Source organism: Chiloscyllium punctatum, chromosome 1, assembly GCF_047496795.1.
Source record: "Chiloscyllium punctatum isolate Juve2018m chromosome 1, sChiPun1.3, whole genome shotgun sequence".
NCBI lineage: Eukaryota > Metazoa > Chordata > Chondrichthyes > Orectolobiformes > Hemiscylliidae > Chiloscyllium > Chiloscyllium punctatum.
In genome coordinates, this window is record NC_092739.1 from 75,777,352 (window position 1) to 75,798,823 (window position 21,472).

Here is a 21,472-nt window from a genome sequence, read left to right on the forward strand (position 1 = left end):
GTGCAAATTTACTCTCCATTACAAAGCTAAATTTGTTTGTTTGGTTGGGAACTCAGATGAATGGCATAGCATCTTTGCATTTGAGTCCCAGTGAGTTGCAAAATCAATTTCTAAAGCCAAAGCTGGATAACTGATGTTTTTACACAACCAATTACATCTAGTTTATATAACTATAATATACAAACATGGTATATTAAAACTCTTGTTTCTGACATGCACACTCTGTTAGATTATTCTTACTTTTTGCGATATAGTTTTGAATTTTAAAAAATATTTACTGGGATAGTGCCAATTCAGTATCACATATTTTATACTAATAGACAAAGCAAAGTTACCTCTAAGATGTTAACAGCAAGTGTAATCTTCAAAGAATGACCATTAAAGGGTATGAATTAATTAGATAGGACATGCAGAAATAATTCTGTCTCTATCTTATTTAGAATGGGAGGATTTCTTTGTTTCTAGCATTTTTGCCACGCTGCAACATGTATGAAACATTTTGTGACAAAAAATCAGTGAAGCCATTTCTGCCTAATGTCAACATTTTACATAACTTTCTTCAAATGTTTTCATATTCTTAAAGATTGCTCTTGAACTGTCAATGAATCTCAATTCAACTCACTTCATAGAATCATTAGAATCCCCTACAGTGCAGAAAAAGGCTTTTTAGACCCATAGAATCTGCACCAACCCTCCAAAGAGCACCCTACCTGGACCCACACCCTCATTCTATACCCAAAATCCCGCATTTACCATGACTAATCCATGTAGCCTGCAGGTCACATCACACTACGGACAATTTAGCATGGCCAGTCCACCTACCTGCACATCTTTTGGACTGTGGTAGGAAACTAGGCCACCTGGCAGAAACCCACGTGGACACTTAACACTGTCAGAATGTGACAAAACAGAAAAATATAAGATGTATAATCCCTACCTAGTTGATTATTTGGAATATCTTAAGATCATAAGACACAGGTATTGAAGTTGGACATTCAGCCCATCGAGTCCACTCTGTATTTCAATGAGATTGTAGCTGATCTGATAATCCTCAAATCTGTTTTCCTGCCTTTCCCCATAATGCTTGATTCACTGACTGATTAAAAATCTGCCTTGAATGTACTTAACAACCCAGCCCTCTACAGTAATTAATTCAACAGATTCACTACCCTCACAGAATAAACTTCTCCTCGTCTGACTTAAGTGTGTGACCTCATAATCAGAGGTCATGTCCTCTAGTCCTTAACTCTACTACAAGGGGTACAAATCCTTCTGCATCGGTCAAGTCCCTAAGAATTTTGTCTGTTTCGATAAGGTTGCCTTTCATTCTAAGTTTCAATGAGTATTGGCCCAACCTATTCAACATCTCCGCAAAAGAAAATCCCTTCATACCTGGTATCTGCCTGGCAAACTGTCTTTGGACGGCCTCCAACAGTTAATATTATCTTAGATAAGCAGCCGAGACTGTTCATAACATTGCAGATGTGTTCAGACTAGTGTCTTGTATTTTAGCAAAACCTCCCTACTTTTACATTCCATCCCTTTTGAAATGAAGGACAGCATTCCATTTGCCTTCCCTATTACCCTAGCCTTTTGTGATTCATTGACGAGGATTCCCAAATCCCTCTGTTACATTGCTCTCTGCTGCTGCAGCTGAATTCTGCAAATAATAAGAGCATATAAAAAGATATAGAGCAATAATTATGGCTGACTTTAATCTTCATGTTGATTGGGTTAGTCAAAATGGTAAGGGTAGCTATGACAATGAACTTGTAGAATGCATTATGGATTGTTCCCTGAAGCAATATGTCATGGAGCCAACCAGAGATCAGACTATTTTGGGAAATGGGTAATGAGACAGGTTTAAGGAATTATCTGAGTAAAAGGTACCCAGGAAATAGTGATCATAACATGGTACAATTTGATATTCAGTTCGAGTGTGCAGAACCTGGGTCAGAAATAACTGTGTTTAACTTTTAAAAAGCCAATTTTAAAATGAAGTAAGGATAGATTTAGCTAAAGTGAACTGGGCGAATAGATTAGCAACAATGGCAGTAAGCAAGCAGAGGCAGACATTTAAAGGGAGTGATTCATGACTCAGCAAAAACACATGCCTTTAAGAATGAAAGATTCTATGAGAGGGATAAACCAACCCATGACTAACCAAGAAAGTTTAAGAGTATTAAATTGAAAGAGACAGGCATGTTAGGAGGCCAAAGTCAGTGATAACCCTGGAGACTGGGATGAATTCAGAGTCCAACCAACATAGGAGGACTAAAAATATAACAAAAAAGAGAAAATAAACTGAAGGCAAACCAGGAAGGATTTTAAAAAACTGACAATAAGAGATTATTTAAGTATATGCAAAGGAAAAGAGTTCAAAGTGAGCATAGGTCCCTTAGAAAATGAATCTGCAAAAGGTTTAGGGGAACAAGGGAATGACAGAGGAGTTGAAAAGATAGTTTGCATCAGGCTTTATTGTGGAAGATACCTCAAACATCCTATTAATACTAAAGGTTATGGAGGAGGAATTAAGTAGCATCACTATCACTAAAGAAGTAGTATTAGATAAACCAATGGGGATAAAGTTTGATTTGATTCTGGGTGACTGTAGATTTTGCATATTCTTCCCATGTTTGTGGTTTTCCTCCCACAGTCCAAAGATTTGCGGTTTAGATGTATTGGCTATGATAAAGACAAGGTTACAGGGATTGGGTGGGATGCCCTTTGAGAATTGGTGTAGACTCATGCAAAATGGCCTCTTTGTATACTGTAGGGATTTTATGATCCCACTTTCCTCAGTGCTGATGCTTGTGCCCCAGGAATTGAAACTCATTTCATCCACACACCAAGTGAGCCACGCCTTCATCTCTCTAATTTTATTTATCAATTTATTTACCAACAATTTCTGTATTACTCATGGAGTAAGAAAGACAAGTGTTGTAGTCCAAGGCAGATCTGTGGTCTTATTGAGCAAATGGTTTTGGTTGTAGTGTCTTTACCTCTGTCTCAGGGTCTTCTAAAGGGCTAAGTAGCCATTTCTCCAAGGATGATTTGTGGGTGAAATGAAGAGCTGTCGCACCCTGAACTAATGAAGGAGACTTGGCAACAGTCAGAAGTGTGGGAATACGTATGCAGAATGCAATTGTGTTCGCAGAAGTGTTCCCTCTGAGAAATGCATGCTGATCAGTGTGCTGCCACCTTTCCCAGTTTTGATTTCCAGTTTCAAACGCTGCTGCCATATACAGACATCTGAGTTCTGTTCAGAAGAACAAAATTGTTGGTCCACAGACTAACTGGATCTTTAGGGAACAGAAGCTGTTCCTGTTGATGAATATGTGACTGACCGCTCACTTAGAGCCTCAGTGATTATATTAGTGCAGTTGATAATATACTGCACTACAATTGGGGAACCTAGTGTGGGAGGAGAAGCCCATTGTTCCTTGGCTTTCAGGGTCACAACAGTGTGTACTGTTGGATTCTTGGAAACATACCATGATTTTGCAAGTTACTGATGTTATGCAGTGGTTTACAAGACATCACCAAAGTCCACCTCACCTCTGATCCTTGGAAAAAGCCAAAGGTTCAAAGCCACTCTGACTTTGACAGCGACTGGCAGGGTATGATGATCAGTGTTGTCAGGGGAGAGGGTTGCTAAAACAAGGGCATAAATCTCTGATTATCTGCCCAAAGAGCTATCAATTTATGCCAGAATCTGCTGGTTCTGACCGCTTTCTCCAGTTATCTCAGTTTCCCTGCAATGAGGCTATGATCTCTGTTGCTTTCTGCCCTTCGGTCCTCCTGATGCTCATGGCTCTGCCTCTTCTGAGAATGTCACTCAGCGTTGCCAGTGTTGTGCTCCCACCACTAGTTGCTGCTATCTAGTAGGTAAAAACAAGGACTGCAGATGGTGGAAACCAGAGTTTACATTAGGGTGGTGCTGGAAAAGCACAGCAGGTCAGGCAGCATCGGAGGAGCAGGAAAATCAATGCTTCGGGCAAAAGCCCTTCATCAGGAATAGAAGCTGGGTGCCTGCAGAGTGGAGAGATAAACGAGAGGGAGGTGGGGGTGGGGAGAAAGTAGCATAGAGTATAATGGGTGAATGAAGGTGATAGGTGAGAGAGGAGGATGGAGTGGATAAGTGGAAAGGAAGATAGGCAGGTAGGACAGGTCATGAGGGCAGTGCTGAGCTGGAAGGTTGGAGCTGGGGTGAGGTGGAGGAAGGGGAAATGAGGAAACTGGTGAAATCCACATTGGTGCCATGGGGTTGAAGTGTTCTGAGGCGAAAGATGAGATGTTCTTCCTCCAGGCGTCGGGTGGTGAGGGAGTGGCGGTGAAGGAGGCCAAGGACCTACATGTCCTCGGCAGAGTGGGAGGGGGTGTTGAAATGTTGGGCCACGGGGCGGTGTGGTTGATTGGTGTGGGTGTCCCGGAGATGTTCCCTAAAGCGCTCTGCTAGGAGGCATCCAGTCTCCCCAATGTAGAGGAGACCGCATCGGGAGCAACGGATACAATAAATGATATTAGTGGATGTGCAGGTAAAACGTTGGATGTGGAAGGCTCCTTTGGGGTGTTGGATGGAGGTGAGGGAGGAGGTGTGGGTGTAGGTTTTGCAATTCCTGTGGTGGCAGGAGAGGGTGGGTTGTTGTGGGGGGGGGGGGGAGGGGAGGTGTTGTGGACCTGACCAGGTAGTCACGGAAGGAATGGTCTTTGCAGAAAGCGGAAATGGGTTGGGAAGAAAATATATCCCTGGCGGTGGGGTCCGTTTGGAGGTGTCGGAAATGTCGTCGGATGATGTGGTTTATGCAAATGTTGGTAGGGTGGAAGGTGAGCAGGGGCACTCTGTCCTTGTTACGGTTGGAGGGGTGGGGTCTGAGGGCGGAGGGGCGGGATGTGGAAGAGATGTGTTGGAGGGCATCTTTAACCACATGGGAAGGGCAATTGCGGTCTCTAAAGAAGGAGGCTATCTGGTGTGTTTTGTGGTGGAACTGGTCCTCCTGGGAGCAGATACGGCAGAGGCGGAGGAATTGGGAATACGGGATGGCATTTTTTTCAGGAGGTAGGATGGGAAGAGGTGTAATCCAGGTAGCTGTGGGAGTCGACGGGTTTGTAAAAAATGTCAGTATCAAGTCGGTCGTCATTAATGGAGATGGAGAGGTTCAAGAAGGGGAGGGAGGTGTCAGAGATGGTCCAGGTAAATTTAAGGTCAGGGTGGAGTGTGTTGGTGAAGTTAATGAATTGCTCAAACTCCTCGCGGGAGCACGAGGTGGTGCCAATGCAGTCATTAATGTCACAGATGGAGAGGTGGGAAGTGATGCTGGTGTAACTACAGAAGATGGACTGTTCTATGGAGCCAACAAGAGACAGGCATAGCTGGGGCCCATACGGGTGCCCGTGGCTACCCCTTGGTCTGGAGGAAGTGGGAGGATTCGAAGGAGAAATTGTTAAGGGTGAGGACCAGTTCAGCCAAACAAATGAGAGTGTCGGTGGAGGGGTACTGTTGGGGACGTCAGGAGAGGAAGAAATGGAGGGCTTGGAGGCCCTGGTCATGGCGGATGGAGGTGTAGAGGGATTGGATATCCATGGTGAAGATGAGGCGCTGGGGGCCAGGGAAAATGAAATCTGGGAGGAGGTGGAGGGCGTGGATGGTGTCTCAGACGTGTGTGGGGAGTTCCTGGACTGGGGGGGAATAGGACAGTATCAAGGTAAGTGGAGATGAGTTTGGTGGAGCAGGAACAGGGCTGAGACAATGGGTCGGCTAGGGTGGTCAGGCTTGGGAAGGAGGTAGAATCGGGCGATGCTGTGGGTGGGAGACCTCCTCAGGTGATGAGGTTCTGTATGGTCTGAGAGATGACGGTTTGGTGATTTGGGAGGGGCGGGGGGGGGGTGGGGGGAGTGGGAGTGGTCATGGTCGAGGTGCATTGGTGCTCATTGTCCAGGCGTCACAGGGGCATAAGGAGAAGGTTTTAGAATTCCAGACACAATTAGCATGCTACCTGAGCACTCGCAGCCCTGCACTCCCTCTGCTCCAATCCCAACTTCACCATCCACACAGCAGATAAAGGGGGTGCAGTGATAGTTTGGCGCACTGACCTCTACACCGCTGAAGCCAGACGCCAACTCAAAGACACCTCCTCCGTGTTGATAACACCCATCTAACTTCAGCACTGGCCGTGGCTGGCACTTCTCTCTGTTACCTTTCCGTACAGCTGGTCTGTCCATAAATCAGTTTGCATTCCTTGTGCTCCAGCAAAATCTCAACTTGTCCTTTTGAGTTCTCTGTGAACTCTTTTTAATTACTTGAACTCCAGGTGGATTCTGGGGACCAGCCTCCTCTGTCCTGATGAAACTTATCAATTGGGCATTAGCATGTCTACTGGCACATCTACTTTCACATCTTCCCAATTCCATTCTCACCTGGGAATCCAGCCCACATAATTTAATGCCATATATTTGTCTAGTTTTATCTCTAATGATAAGTAGTTTAATTTTTTAATGTTTAAATTACTTCCTCCTTCTATAAACCTCAGGATAAAGCGTTGTTAATTTTAACTTTATTAACTCTGGGCAAACTTGTACTTGCAGTTAAAACTGAAGTGTGTTAATCAATATTTCTCTTTCACTAATAATATATTCTTCAGAGAATATGTTGGACTTAGTTTGCACAGTTATGTCTCATGCTTGCAGAATGTTCTACAAATTAGGACACATATATACATTTTCAAAATATTGCTAACTGTAGAAATTACAATGTGTTTATCTAAATAATCTCGAGGAAGGGATCTTTAAACTTAAAGAATTGTAAAGATTAGTATAGAGTCATAGAGATGTACAGCATGGAAACAGACCCTTCGGTCCAACCCGTCCATGCCAACCAGATATCCCAACCCAGTCTAGTCCCACCTGCCAGCAGCTGGCCCATATCCCTCCAAACCCTTCCTATTCATATACCCATCCAAATGTCTCCTAAATGTTGCAATTGTACCAGCCTCCACCACAACCGCTGGCAATTCATTCCATATACATACCACCCTCTGTGTGAAAAATTTGCCCCTTAGGTCTCTTTTATATCTTTCCCCTGTCGCCCTAAACCTATGCCCTCTAGTTCTGGACTCCCCGACCCCAGGGAAAAGACTTTGTCTATTTATCCTATCCTATCCATGCCCCTCATAATTTTGTAAACCTCTATAAGGTCACCCCTCAGCCTCCGATGCTCCAGGGAAAACAGCCCCAGCCTGTTCAACCTCTAGATTTAAATCTGCTTTCCTTGGGAATAGGATTGGGAGTGGACTTTACAAAATAAAACCCCTGCAGCGCACTCTCAATGGGTAATGAATCCTGTAATTAATGCTGGAAAAGTCACATTTTCACCAAGCGGCTGATGATCCGTGCTCACGTCTGATGCCATAAAATTTATTCTTCAAAATAAATCTAAAAATCTTGAGTTAGTCACACTCTGGTCTGCGAGAAAGCTGTGGACTCGACCTCCAGTTGTAGATACTTTGATGTCACATTATACTGCATCTGCCAAGTATTTGCCCAGTCACTTAGCTTTGTCCAAATCACACAGCAACTTGCTTATAGCTTGCCCTGCCACCCAGCTTTATGTCACCTGAAATTTTTGAGATATTATGTTTAGTTCCTTCATCTAAATCATTAATGTATATTGTGAATAACTTGGGTTCTAGTACAGATCCCTGCAGATCACTGCCTGCTGATCAGATAAAGACCCATTTATTCCTACTCTTTCTTTGCTAACCAATTTTCTACTCCTTTCAATACACTACTCCAATCTCAGCATACATTAATTTTCACATTAATCTGCTATGTGGGATTTTGTGGAAAGACTTCTGAAAGTCCGAATAAACTACATTTGCTGACTCCCACCGATCAACTCTACTAGTTAAATCCCCAAAGACTTCCAGTAGATTGTTCAAGCATAATCCATGCTGTCTGTGTTTGATATTACCATTGCTTTCTCAGTCTCTCCTCAAGAATCCCTGATAATGGATTCCAGACCAGACTCACGAGTCTATAATTCCCTGTTTTCTCTCTGCCTCCCTAGTTAAATAGTGCGGTTACATTAGCTACCCTCCAATCCAAAAGAACTGTTCCAGAGTTTATAGAATTTTAAAAGATGTCCACCGATGTATACACTATTTCTAGGGCTACTTCTTTAAGTATTCTGGAGATGTAGATTATTAGGCCCTGGTGAATTATCAGTTTTCCATCCCACCAATTTCTCTACACAATTTCTCTACTGATATGGAATTGCTTCAGTTACTCCCTCTCACGAGACCATGTTTCCCATCATTTCTGGTATGGTATTTGTGTCCTCCTTTGTGAAGACAGAAGCGAAGTATGAACTTCGTTCTTTAACCAGTTCTTTGTTTCCCCATTATAAATTCTCCTTTTCTGACTGTAAGAGATTGACCTCTGTTTTTAACCAATATTTTCTCTCTTTACATATCTACAAAAAACTTTACAGTGAGTTTCTGTGTTCCCTACAAGCTTACTGTCATACTTTAGTTTTCTTAATCAATCCCTGGTCCTTTCTTGCTGATTTCTAAACTGTTCCAAATCTTGTTTGTCGTTGCTAATTTGTATACCTCTCTTCCATCCAATACTATTTCTAACTTCTCTCCTAGGCCATGGTTTAGTCACTATTCTCTTTGTGCTCCTGCACAAGACATGAATAAGAACTTTTTTGAGTTACCCATTTGCTCTTTGAATGTTTGCCATTGCCATTCATTTCAGGAACATTTTCTGATCCATCGTAGCCGGCTCAGGCCTATTGTATTTCCCGGACTGAGATTCAGGACCCTCTACTCAGAATCAAATACTGTATACTTTGGTGAAGAATTCTATATTTTAATGTTGGCACACATAACCAGGACATTAGACCACAGCAGGAATGCCAGGACTTGATGATTTACTGGCCTGAACTCCCTTCTAGAACACGGAAATCTAAACAATAAACTTGAAAAGGCACTTGCATCAATTTGGAGTGGGAATGATATGCAGGAAATTGCAAGAATACAACCTTATGTGTAAAAGAAATAAGCCATGAAGAATGTTTTGGAGCGGCATGGTGATTCAGAGATTAGCACTGCTGCCTCACAGTGCCATGGATCTGGGTTAGATTCCACCGTTGGGCAACTGTCTGTGTGGAGTTTGCACATTCTCCCCATGTCTGTGTGGGTTTTCTCCAGGTGCTACAGTTTCCTCCAACAGTCCAAAGATGTGCAGGTTAGGTGGACAGGTCATGCTAAATTGCCCATAGTGTCCAGGGATATGTAAGTTAGTGGATTAGCCATGGGAAATACAGGGTAACAGGATAGAGTCTGGGTGGAATGCTTTTCGGAGAGTTGGTGTGGACTTGTTGGTACAAATGACCTATTTCCACACTGTAGGGATTCTATGAAAAGTGTTGATGGTGTGTCATTACTGTTAATAGTGCTAAATTGTATAGGTGGTTACTTGATGAGTCAGACCAGTCAATAAAAAGATCGATTCAAGAGTTTGAATTGGACTGGACTGCAGTGGATTAGGCTGATGTGCTAGTGAGGTTGGATAGCTGGGGGAGGGCCTGTGAGCAATAGATCTCCTGTCCCTGCTAAATGTGGATGCCCCTGACATTTGGCAGGACAGAATTTACAGGTCAGCAACATCTTCTTTCCTGACTTGATATACATTGAGCAGCTGGGCTCTATACCCAGTATGACAAGTCCTAACTGTCCCACCATGGCCCTGCCTGAGGTTCCAGGGTAGATATTCAACCTGTACTCCACCAATGAATTCTGGCCTTTTCTGCCCCTTTGATACCAACCTTTTTTGGCTGGTGATGCTGGCAACACTGTGACAGCTGCCAGATCTTAATTTTCTACCACCTCACTTTTTGTACTGAGGTGCTTAATAATTGTCCATAGCAATATGTTAATGAAGGAACCTCGCTTTAACCTTAGTCTTCTGGGGACAGTGGTGGAGTTGTTTGGCGCATTCTTATCTACTCCTACTATATGGAGTAGATGCCGATAAGTTTGAAACCTCGAATTATAATAAATGTTTGGAATAATCCTTCAGGCTGGGTACTCAAATTCAAACTGCTAATCAGAAGCTAGTTGCTTGCTAGTTTTGGTGACTCAAATGAAATCAAGAAGTACTCAGTAGGTCAGGCAGCAGCTATGAGGAGAAACTGTCAATGGGCGGAATCTTAACGAGGGCCTGAATGATGTGGGCTGTGGTGAGATTGATGGAGAATTACATGAGAAGTCCAGCAAGGCCTATGTTCACATCATGAGCAAATTGCTGCATCTGCCTGGTGGCAAAGGCCACTTTCATTTTAGGCAGCTGCAATTTGCCAATTTGGAAAGGATTATTGGTGTTAAACATCTTATTAACTGCACAACTATTCGGTTTATTATCTTACTAAACTTACCGAATAAATCAATAGGTATGCAAGGCCTTCAGATCATTGCTGGCTGCAAGGAACCTCCATGTTACTCAGTACAAGACAGCATCTCAGGCCATGATTCAAGGTATCAGATGCGCATCCCTTGTTGATGGACATTCACGTCCAACATTTACGAACTCTTCAGGATCCTCATTGTCGCCTGTCCGATCCACCTGCAGGATGCTGAAGAGCCAGTGGCCTGCATTGCAGGGTGCACCAGCAACTGGCAGTGAGAGACTGCTGCAAGGTCACTTCATGAAACGAGACAGCACCCAGCACATGGAGTCACCAAGTTACATCTTGTGGCTGCTTGCTTGTTCTCTTCGTGTTCACTTACTTAGCGTCTCTCTGCATGCTGGTAGCATTCATGATGTACACTGTAGCAAGCGCGTCGATGGAGGAGAGATGACTCCAAAAAGTGGCAATTATTGTTCCAGTGGCGAAGGGGTCTTGTGTCTGGCCACCAGGCCCATAGCCCATGGTGGAGCACTTGACAAGGACTGTAAAGTTGAACACTTTTTTTTTTCTTTATTTTTCTTCCTTTTTATATTATATGTTTTGGTTTATTTTTGTGTACAACATGTTTTTTGTATTTTGTAGCAAAATACATGACAATAAATAACTCAAATCAAATCAAATCAAACTGTGACGTTAGGGCATTGGGAGTTTCAGCTAGAGGCAAAGGATATTAGCACTGTTGGACTGTTATGCTCTTTTGTGCAGACACCTGTATATGACAAGTGACACTTGTCATGTTAATCAGCAGGAATCTGTCCAGTGGAGGGGGATGTCTTGTTGTATGGACCACTGAGATATCAATATATCATCTACAGCATGTCCCAGCTGCCTGTGCATCAAACATACTGCACACTTATTCAACTAACTGATCATTTTGGAAAGTGAGTGGGGTCTTGCCCTCAGTATATACAAGGGGCAACTACTTTCAGTAAGTCACTGGCACAGTCTTCATACAGTCCTGCGATTTGGTCATGGGCCTTCATCCTCTTGGGACTGTTATAATCAGGACACTGTTCGACTGCAGTCTGGGGAATGGGCAACAGTCAATATTGTAGGCCAGTCATAAGCAAACAAGGGAATCATATATTGTCAGTTCAGGAAATGCAAACACAGCAGTTGGGGCCTGTTCAGTCATGGATTAGTGGTGCTGGAAGAGCACAGCAGTTCAGGCAGCATCCAACGAGCAGCGAAATCGACGTTTCGGGCAAAAGCCCTTCATCAGGAATAAAGGCAGTGAGCCTGAAGCATGGAGAGATAAGCTAGAGGAGGGTGGGGGTGGGGAGAGAGTAGCATAGAGTACAATGGGTGAGTGGGGGAGAAGATGAAGGTGATAGGTCAAGGAGGAGAGGGTGGAGTGGATAGGTGGAAAAGAAGACAGGCAGGTCGGACAAGTCAAGGAGACAGTAACTGAGCTGGAAGTTTGAAACTAGGATGAGGTGGGGGAAGGGGAAATGAGGAAGCTGTTGAAGTCCACTGAAGTGTTCCGAGGTGGAAGGTGAGGCGTTCTTCCTCCAGGCGTCTGGTGGTGAGGGAGCGGCGGTGAAGGAGGCCCAGGACCTCCATGTCCTCGGCAGAGTGGGAGGGGGAGTTGAAATGTTGGGCCACGGGGCGGTTTGGTTGATTGGTGCGGGTGTCTTGGAGATGTTCCCTAAAGCGCTCTGCTAGGAGGCGCCCAGTCTCCCCAATGTAGAGGAGACCACATCGGGAGCAACGGATACAATAAATGATATTGGTGGATGTGCAGGTGAAACTTTGATGGATGTGGAAGGCTCCTTTAGGGCCTTGGATAGAGGTGAGGGAGGAGGCGTGGGCACAGGTTTTATAGTTCCTGCGGTGGCAGGGGAAAGTGCTAGAATGGGAGGGTGGGTCGTAGGGGGGGTGTGGACCTGACCAGGTAGTCACGGAGGGAACGGTCTTTGCGGAAGGCGGAAAGGGGTGGGGAGGGAAATATATCCCTGGTGGTGGGGTCTTTTTGGAGGTGGCGGAAATGTCGGTGGATGATTTGGTTGATGCGAAGGTTTGTAGGGTGGAAGGTGAGCACCAGGGGCGTTCTGTCCTTGTTACGGTTGGAGGGGTGGGGTCTGAGGGCGGAGGTGCGGGATGTGGACGAGATGCGTTGGAGGGCATCTTTAACCACGTGGGAAGGGAAATTGCGGTCTCTAAAGGAGGAGGCCATCTGGTGTGTCCTATGGTGGAACTGGTCCTCCTGGGAGCAGATACGGCGGAGGCGGAGAAATTGGGAATACGGGATGGCATTTTTGCAAGAGATAAGGTGGGAAGAGGTGTAATCCAGGTAGCTATGGGAGTCGGTGGGTTTGTAAAAAATGTCAGTGTCAAGTCGGTCGTCACTAATGGAGATGGAGAGGTCCAGGAAGGGGAGCGAGGTGTCAGATAGTCCAGGTAAATTTAAGGTCAGGGTGGAGACCACATCGGGAGCAACAGATGCAGTAAATCAGGTTAGAGGAAATACATGTGAATCTCTGCCAGGCCTTCATTCTCTGGGGCCTTGGACAGATGTGAGTGGGGGAGGGGTGGGAGTAGATTTTCCACCTCCTGCGGCTATGGCTGTGTGTAGGAGGGGTTGGTGGGGAGATTAGACCAAACAAGGGAGGACATGGTCATTGCGAAAAGTGGATGGGTTTGGGGAGGAAAATATCATTTTGATGGTGAGGTCCATCTTTAGGTGGTGGAAGTGGCGGAGGATGATGCGTTGGAACAAAATGGTTTTTAACCTGTAGCCAGTGCAGTCTAGTGAGCACAAGGATGCTGGGTGAGCAGTACTTAGTGCAAGAACAGGTGCAGGTAGTTGATTTTGAGATGACCTCCAGCTTACGGAAGGTAGAATATTAGAATATGTGAGGCTGGCTAAGAATGCATTTTAATATTTGAGCGTAGAAGGAATAAAGCCATGGGTGAAGGTTTCAGCAGTGGATCTTTTGAAGTAGGAGTGGTGTTAGGCAGTGTAGAAATAGCCTTGTGTCATTCAGTCCAATGTAGTCAGAGGTTCATCTTGGATCAATTATGACACTGAGGTTGTGGTGCTCCCAGGAAGAGGGGTGGACTCTGTATCATTTTGCACAGCAACTCTGGAATTTAGATCCAGTAAAAAAAAATGCTATATTTTCTTTCAGCTTTTCTCCTGCTTTGCATTAAATTTGCTGGAAACTTGATGGAAACTCTATTTACATAAGTCTAACATATGAGGAACATTTGAGGACTCTGGGTCTATACTTGATGGAGTTTCGAAGGATGTGAGGGGGATCTAATTGAAACTTAAAGAATACTGACTGGCCTGGGCAGAATGGATGTTGGGAAGATATTTCTGTTGGTAGGAGAGACTAGGAGCTGAGGGCAGAGTCTTAGAGTAAGGGGAAGATCTTTTAGAACAGAAATTAGGAGAAACTTCTTCAGCCAGAAAGTGAATCTATGGAATTCAGTGCCACAGAAGGCTGTGGAAGCCAGGTCACTGAATATGTTTAAGACGGAGATAGATAGATAGGTTCTTGATTGTGAAGGGGATCAAGGGTTACGGGGGGGAAAAAGCAGGAGAATGGCGTTGAGAAACGTATTAGCCATGAATGAATGGCAGAGCAGATTTGATGGGCTGAATGGCCTAATTTCTGCTCCAATGTCTTATGATCTTATCGTGATATGTTTGCAGAGGGGAAGAAACAAAAATAGCTTTGACTGAAGTTGTGCTGGTATTATGTAAGAAAATCACCTGAAACTCAACATGTGTGGTGTCTGTCTGGCATGGAATTGCCTTAAAATAAATCTTTAGAGTGTTATCTTCTGAATTTAACATGTAGTTACTCATTTTCCATGATAATCAAATCATGTGGAGTTTTTGAGTATAAACAATCTATAATCTAGTTTGGAGCTGGCTCAGTTTTCTGGGTGGCTTTTTCATATTCTACACTGTGCTTGTATGGTTATTGCCTTGAGTTGCTGAATTGTCCAGAATTAATATTGGACCCTCAGTGTAGTACTATCTGATCATTTAAAATCAAAACCTTTTACCTCTTTAATCCTCCTTGTTCATAAATGTTCAAACTGTCCCTGGACTTCGTAAAGGGGAAAATGACAAAATATTTGAACCCTTACGAAAGCAGTGACTCTAAAGATTTGCATAGTTTCACGGTAACAAACCTAATAATGCAACAAATGAGGAGAAGACCACTTGGCCCTTTGGGCCTGTTGTGTTCACCAGGATGATCATGCCTGATTTTGGTCTTTAACTCCAATTTCCAGGCTGCATTCCATATTCCTTGATGCACCCAAAATCTCAGTTTTGAATGGGGCACCTACAACCGTGCGAGATAGTTACTTCTAAAGATATACACTCCCCACCTCCAAGCACTAAAGAAATCCTTTCAGTTCTGCAGAAGACTCAAAACCTTAACCTTAACTCTGTTTCCCTCTTTTCACAGTGGCTGCCAGATCTGCTGTGTTTTCCCCTCATTCTCTTTTTTTGCTAACTTCCAAATTAATCTTACTGGGGGTGGCAGGGGTTGGTGGGGGCTTTTAATCATGAGTGTTGCTAACATAGTAGAAGTGTTTTGTGATAAGATCAACATTAAAATGTACAATCTTGAAGTTCCCAACGAAGGATAAGGTTTAGCTGGAGAGACAAACTAAAGTAATAACTTTGTTCTCTTGCAATTTGATATGCAAATCAAAGTTTTCTGTATTTTAATTTCCTTCTTAAATTCATTTTAGGTTACATTTCCTGCTCTCTTTACCATGGCTTGGCACCAATGCTTTGGTACTTTCCACTTCAGGTTTTGGGACTCACCGGCTATGAAATCTTTGCTGCTGCTTATGTGTCTCCCTTAATATTAAACAACACTGCAATCTGGAATTTGGTGAACAACAAATATATCCTTGCTGTTCTCAGGCTAATTAGTTTAGGTAAGTGAGTTCTTTGTTTTTTGATAACTGATAAACATGTAACCTCTCATTTTATACTGGCATTTGCACCTGCTGTATTGTAAACTATTGCAGGTAATACCCGAGGCAAATGTGAGTCAACATACAAAGATTTCATCGCAGAACGAGCTGCTAATATAACAAATCCCTGTAGTACTACATGTGCACAAATACAAAAACATCATACTCAAGATACACTATGTGATGGGCCATGCATCAATTAACACTGTTCAGTGTCTTGTCATAGATTACACGAGGGACATCATGAGGTACAAAATTAGTAGAGAAACAGGCCCCAATTCTTTTTTCCAAATGAGTTACAAGTCCTCTGATACCTCACGTCAATGTCTGTACTTCCCATCTGAGCTTAGGTTGTAATATTTGGCAAATTTGTTTGACTATGGATGCTTTTGAATCCTGTATTATAGGTGAGTCCAATCTTGCTTGATAGAGGAACATATAGAATTAATCCCAGCAATTAATTAATTACTGAATATTTTAAAAATCATTAGACAAATACTCTCGTTAGATTTATAATGAATAAAATAAAATTGTTTAGTTTTAAAAACACAATGGATTAAGTTAAGTACTTAAGTTAAAAGCATCTTTTACTTTAAAAAAACTTTCAAGGGACAGACCTAGGATCTGTAGTTGACTATGCAGAAAAAAGACGTTAACACAATTAAAGAAAAAGCATATATCTATTCAAACATAGGTGGCAGGTAACAAGGTCAGAATATTAAAAATGGCCATGAATGATTTTAAAAACAAAATAGGTCACCAGAATCACAGGTGCTAATTCAATTCAGACCTCATAATATCAAGATTGTACTGGATACTGAAAAGGCTGTGGACCACAACATTCCATCAATAATACTGAAGACTACCTCCAAGGTATACTGTGGAATATCTCCAAAGATCCTGAGATGGCAGCTTCCAAGACCATTGCCATATAGAAGAACCAGGGCAGCAGAAACACTGAAACATGACCACCTGTAAATTTCCCTCCAAATTACTCATCATCCTGACTTAAAAAAACTCACAATTCCTTCACTGTTGCTGAGTTAAGATCACAGAATTCCCTCTAATGGCATTGTGGGTGAACCTACAGGACATAGACTACAACAATTCAAGCAGGCAGCTCACCAGCTCCTTCTCAAGGTCATCTAGGATCAGGCAATGAATGCTGACCATGTCTATGAGTGAATGTCAAAGAAACATGCCCAGATCCACAGCAATATCCAGCAGATGTTGAACAGCTCCCACATGAAGATGATGCAACTGAAGGTCCTGATTGGATGTCAGGGGACTATCATCCTTGATGCTGTTTACTCCAGATGAGCAATATCCAGTGACACTTCTGATTCTCAGACTGAGGATGTGTTTGGACAATGTCACAGTAGTATGCCAACTGCTGGAAAAGAACCTAGATTATGAAGAAGTGGGCAGGACCTTTTTGGTCCCTAGCCAGGCAGTAGGCTTTGACAACACAGCTGGCTTTCTTCAGGTGCAGGGAGTAGGACACATCACATTGAAAACATCATATCATAATGCGGCTGAGTTCATCAATAGAAAAATGGTTTGTTCAAGTGATCTGTGATTGTTGGTACCAAATTCTGAAGCCTGTGCCAGGTACCATGGAACTACTAATGATTATATCTTAGAGAATTCTCATGTTCCTCATTCACTTAAATGGCCAGATGCTTTACAAAGATGGTTACTTGAAGGCAAGTGCTATCCTCTGCTACCAAAGTTGCTGATTCCATTATGCAATCCCCTCCCTGAGGCCAAGATTAGATGCAGCACAGCCCACTGAGCCATGATGGAGCAGACAGTATGCCTCCAGAAGATGAGATTCCAATATTTCAATTGGTCTGGGGTGGTGGGGTCTTGCTGTAGTCAGTGTGCTAACATAATCCTAACATGCTGTGTTCTGCACAACTTGAAGGTGGAGTCACAGGTAGACAGGGTAGTGAAGAAGGCGTTTGGTACGTTTTCCCCTTATTGGTCAGTGCATCGAGTATAGGAGTTGGGATGTCATGTTGCTGCTGTACAGATCATTGGTTAGGACACTTTTGGAATACTGTTTTCAATTCTGATCCACCTTGCTATAGGAAAGATGTTGTTAAACTTGAAAGGGTGCAGAAAAGATTTACAAGAATGTTGCCATGGTTGGAGAGTTTGAGCTATAGGGAGAGGCTGAATAGTCTAGTGCTATTTTCCCTGGAGCGTCAGAGGCTGAGGGGTGACTTTATAGAGATTTATAAAATTATGAGGGGCATAGATGGGGTGAATCGTCAATGCTTTGTTTCCCATGCTAAGGAAGTCCAAACCTAGAGAGCATAGGTTTAAGGCAAGAGGGGAGAGATGTAAAAGGGACCTAAGAAAGTAGTGGAAGCTGGTACAATTACAACATTCAAAAGGCATCTGGATGGTTACATGAATAGGAAGGGTTCAGAAGGAGATGGGCCCAACTGCTGGCAAATGGGACTAGATTAATTTAGAATATCTGGTCGGCACGGACAAGTTGGTCCGAAGGATCTGTTTCTATGCTGTACATCTATGACTCTATAACTTGAGTAGGTGAAGAGTTGATGTGATGGACTGTGAAGAATTTGGAGAGTGGCAGCATTCTTCAGAGGAGGAAGATGAAAATATTGAGCAGGAAGAACATCACTTTCTGTACAATAGAGCACAGCAATATCAGGTGCAATAAGCTAAACAGAACTTAGCTGACACTTCATTCCAGTGGGTCAGAGCTAGGTTCAGTAATCACTCATTGACTGTAACCTTGGTGTTTGATGAAAAGCAAGCAGTCTTGTCTGTTCCCAGAAGCATATCCAGCTTCTGTTTGTTTGTTTATTGTTTGCTTTTGCTGAATAAAAGAAAAGTTTGAACGATTTGAAAATTTCTGGTATTTGATGATCCCATATAAATAATAAAATGTTAGGCAATGCTGGGCATTGGGGAAGAGTAGCACTACCTTTAAACAGGGTTGAAAGATGGGATGAGGAGTGAACTCTGTATCTCGGTTCTTGTGTAGCAATAGATGTATGAATCTGCATTGTATATACAACGAAGTGCCAGCCAGATATGCCATCTATGAGCTCTGACAAACATTTGGTTTTTTTTTTGGGGTCCCCTCCCACTATGTGCATGGTGAAGGGCAGCTCTGGACTGCCTTTGTTTGATTGCATTGACAGCTGGTATTTTAATACTAGATTAGTGGTGCTGGAAGAGCACAGCAGTTCAGGCAGCATCCAACGAGCAGCGAAATCAACGTTTCGGGCAAAAGCCCTTCATCAGGAATAAAAGCTTTTATTCCTGATGAAGGGCTTTTGCCCGAAACGTTGATTTCGCTGCTCGTTGGATGCTGCCTGAACTGCTGTGCTCTTCCAGCACCACTAATCCAGTATTTGGTTTTCAGCATCTGCAGTCATTGTTTTTACCTAGCTGGTATTTTAAGATGACACTAGCACCAGAAATTCTGGATGATCTAGCAGTGGCAATACTTCTGAGGATGACAAGTGAGAGAATGCAACAAGCAGAGCACCATAGGGGCATGGGTAATGAGGTGTGTTTGGGAAGACAACTTGACAAAACCTGCTAACTCTCCATGAAACTCCCAAACATTGACACTTAGCCTGGTAAGCCACTTCGCCTTTCTGTTAAAAGTTGAGCTTTGTTATTTTCATGATGGACGTAATATAATCAAGGAGGAAATTTATAAAGGAAAAAGGCTTGTAGGTATGTTAATACCATTTTGTATTCAGAGATATATGTGAAATCGTTAGGCTGTAGAGTTTTCTTGAACTTTTAAGTAGTCATTTGATTGTACAGGACTTGTTTATTGCTTGAAGAAAGGTATTTTGTTGAAGCTCTTCTCCATGCACTCATCAGGACAGTTCACAAGAAATAACAATTTTAAGGGGAAGAACATTTTTATATGTGCAGATTGGTTGGCAAGTGGTCTGTAGTTACAACAGTGTCGTGGAGAATTCATTAGTATGATGATGCCTGACAGTTATGAGCTTTGTCAAAATTTAGAACAGGCCAATTGACTCCGATTGTCAAAGCGTTGCACTAGAGGATGGCCATTGCCTATTTTCTTCAGTCAAACAAACATGGTGTGCACAGTTTTCTCTGCCTCCAAAGAATAGCACCCAGTGTACTAATGTATTTGGGTTCTTGTGCAAGGGTGACAGACTGCAAGCATGACTGACAATTTTAAATTAATTGTCAGCATAATTCTCAGCACACAGAATGATTTATCAAATGTCCAATCACAGAATCACAATCACACATAATATTGTACGCTGTTTAGAGTTTTGTAAGTGTGGCCTTACAGTACAGTATCTTTCTTTTTGCAAAGTTGAAGAGGCATGCTCTTGATACAACCCTTCAATCTTTGGGATTAATGGCCTACATATCTTGCATCACACTGGCATTGAAACAGGTGAAGCTAGCATTTACATATGCTATTATGCAGTAGCAACGTGAGTGGTCTTTGTCACTACTAGGCTTTTGATGTCGAATCAAAAAGGTGTTACGCCCTATACACAAATGAGTAATATAGCATATGAATTGTAGTGCCAGTGTAAAGCTAGATATGTGGATTGTGAAGCCCACAATCTGGTAGATTTTGTTAAGCAGCATGTCTGCTTGGCTTTTTGTAACAGGCAGAGATATTAAATGTACCCAACCAGCCAATGCAAACCATCTCTAAACACAGTATCGCACATTAGATGTGATTCAATGATTGCCCAACATTTGCTAAAAATCCCTAAGAATTGAGGTAATTCTTAGCACAAACTATTTAAGATTGTCAGTCAGGCTCACAGTGGGGCACACCACTGTATACTGAAGGCGATGTGTATTAATCAGTTGGACCCTATTCTTTATAGACAGAACATTTACAGTATTCAATTTCAACTCAATAAAATAGTGACATCCATTCTCTCGTTCATCCCTTCGGAAAATATCTGACCAATCAAAGTCAACCCAACTGGCAACCATCAGCTGGTGAGTTCTCTATGGCAATACCTCTACCAATCACAGATCAGTAGGCAGCCATTCTGCTTGATCTTGTCATACAGTATAAAAATTTGGTTCTTTTTACATCGATTTTCTTGTGAATTGTCCTAATGAGTGCAATGTGAAAATCCTTTTCAGCAATACTATTGTATCTATTGAAGGTTAATTTTATGAGACCCTAATTAACCACTAATCTTCACTATTCTTTAGGGAGTTCTAACTCATTAAGGTAGATAACCAATGTTCCATTTTAAGTGTCATTGAAGTGAGATTGCAGAATGTTTTATCTATTATTCTACTGGAATGCAAGGATTAGACAATTTGATCCCTCGAGCCTTCTGCACCATTCACTGTGATCATAGCTAATCATCAAGGTCAATAGCCCTCCCCCCCCCCCCCCCCCCCCCCATATCCCTTTAGGCCATGAGCTGTATCTACCTCCTTGAAAACATAAAATTTTGGCTTCAAGCACTTTCTGTGGCAATGAATTCCACAGGTTCACCACTCTCTGGGTGAAGATATTTCTCCTCATCTCAGTCCTAAAAGGTTTACCCCTTATCCTTAAGCTATGACTCCTGCTTCTGGATTCTCTGGTTGTCAGGAACACCTTTCCTGTGTTTACCTTTTCTAATCCTGTTAGAATTTTATAGGTTTTAATGCAATCCTTCTTCATTCTTCTAAACTCCAGTGAATATAAGCCTAACCAACTCAATCTCTCCTCATATGTCACTCCTGCCATTCTTGGAATTGATTCTGTAAACCCTCACCTGCGTTCCCTCTATAGCAAGAACATCCTTCCTCAGATAAAGAGACCAAAACCGCAAACAGTATTCCCAGTTTGGCCTCACTAAGTCTTGTATAACTGCAGCAAGACATCCTTGATTCTGTATACAAATCTCTCTGTGAAGGTCAACATAAAGTGTGCCTTCTTTACTGCCTCCTGCACCTGCATGCTTACTTTCAGTGACTAGTACATGAGGACACTCTCATTGAACATTCCCCTCTCTCAATTTGCAGCAATTCAAATAATAATCTGCC

General features: G+C 42.8%; 1 protein-coding gene across 1 annotated transcript in view; it reads left to right on the plus strand.

Moving 5' to 3' along the window:
- The window catches only part of LOC140482325 (PGAP2-interacting protein-like), a 136,998-nt gene that overhangs the window by 11,099 nt on the left and 104,427 nt on the right, over positions 1-21,472 (plus strand). The window contains exon 2 of the mRNA XM_072579614.1: positions 15,191-15,382. Coding sequence (XP_072435715.1) covers positions 15,191-15,382 — 192 coding nt within the window. The remainder of the gene's footprint in view (positions 1-15,190; positions 15,383-21,472) is intronic.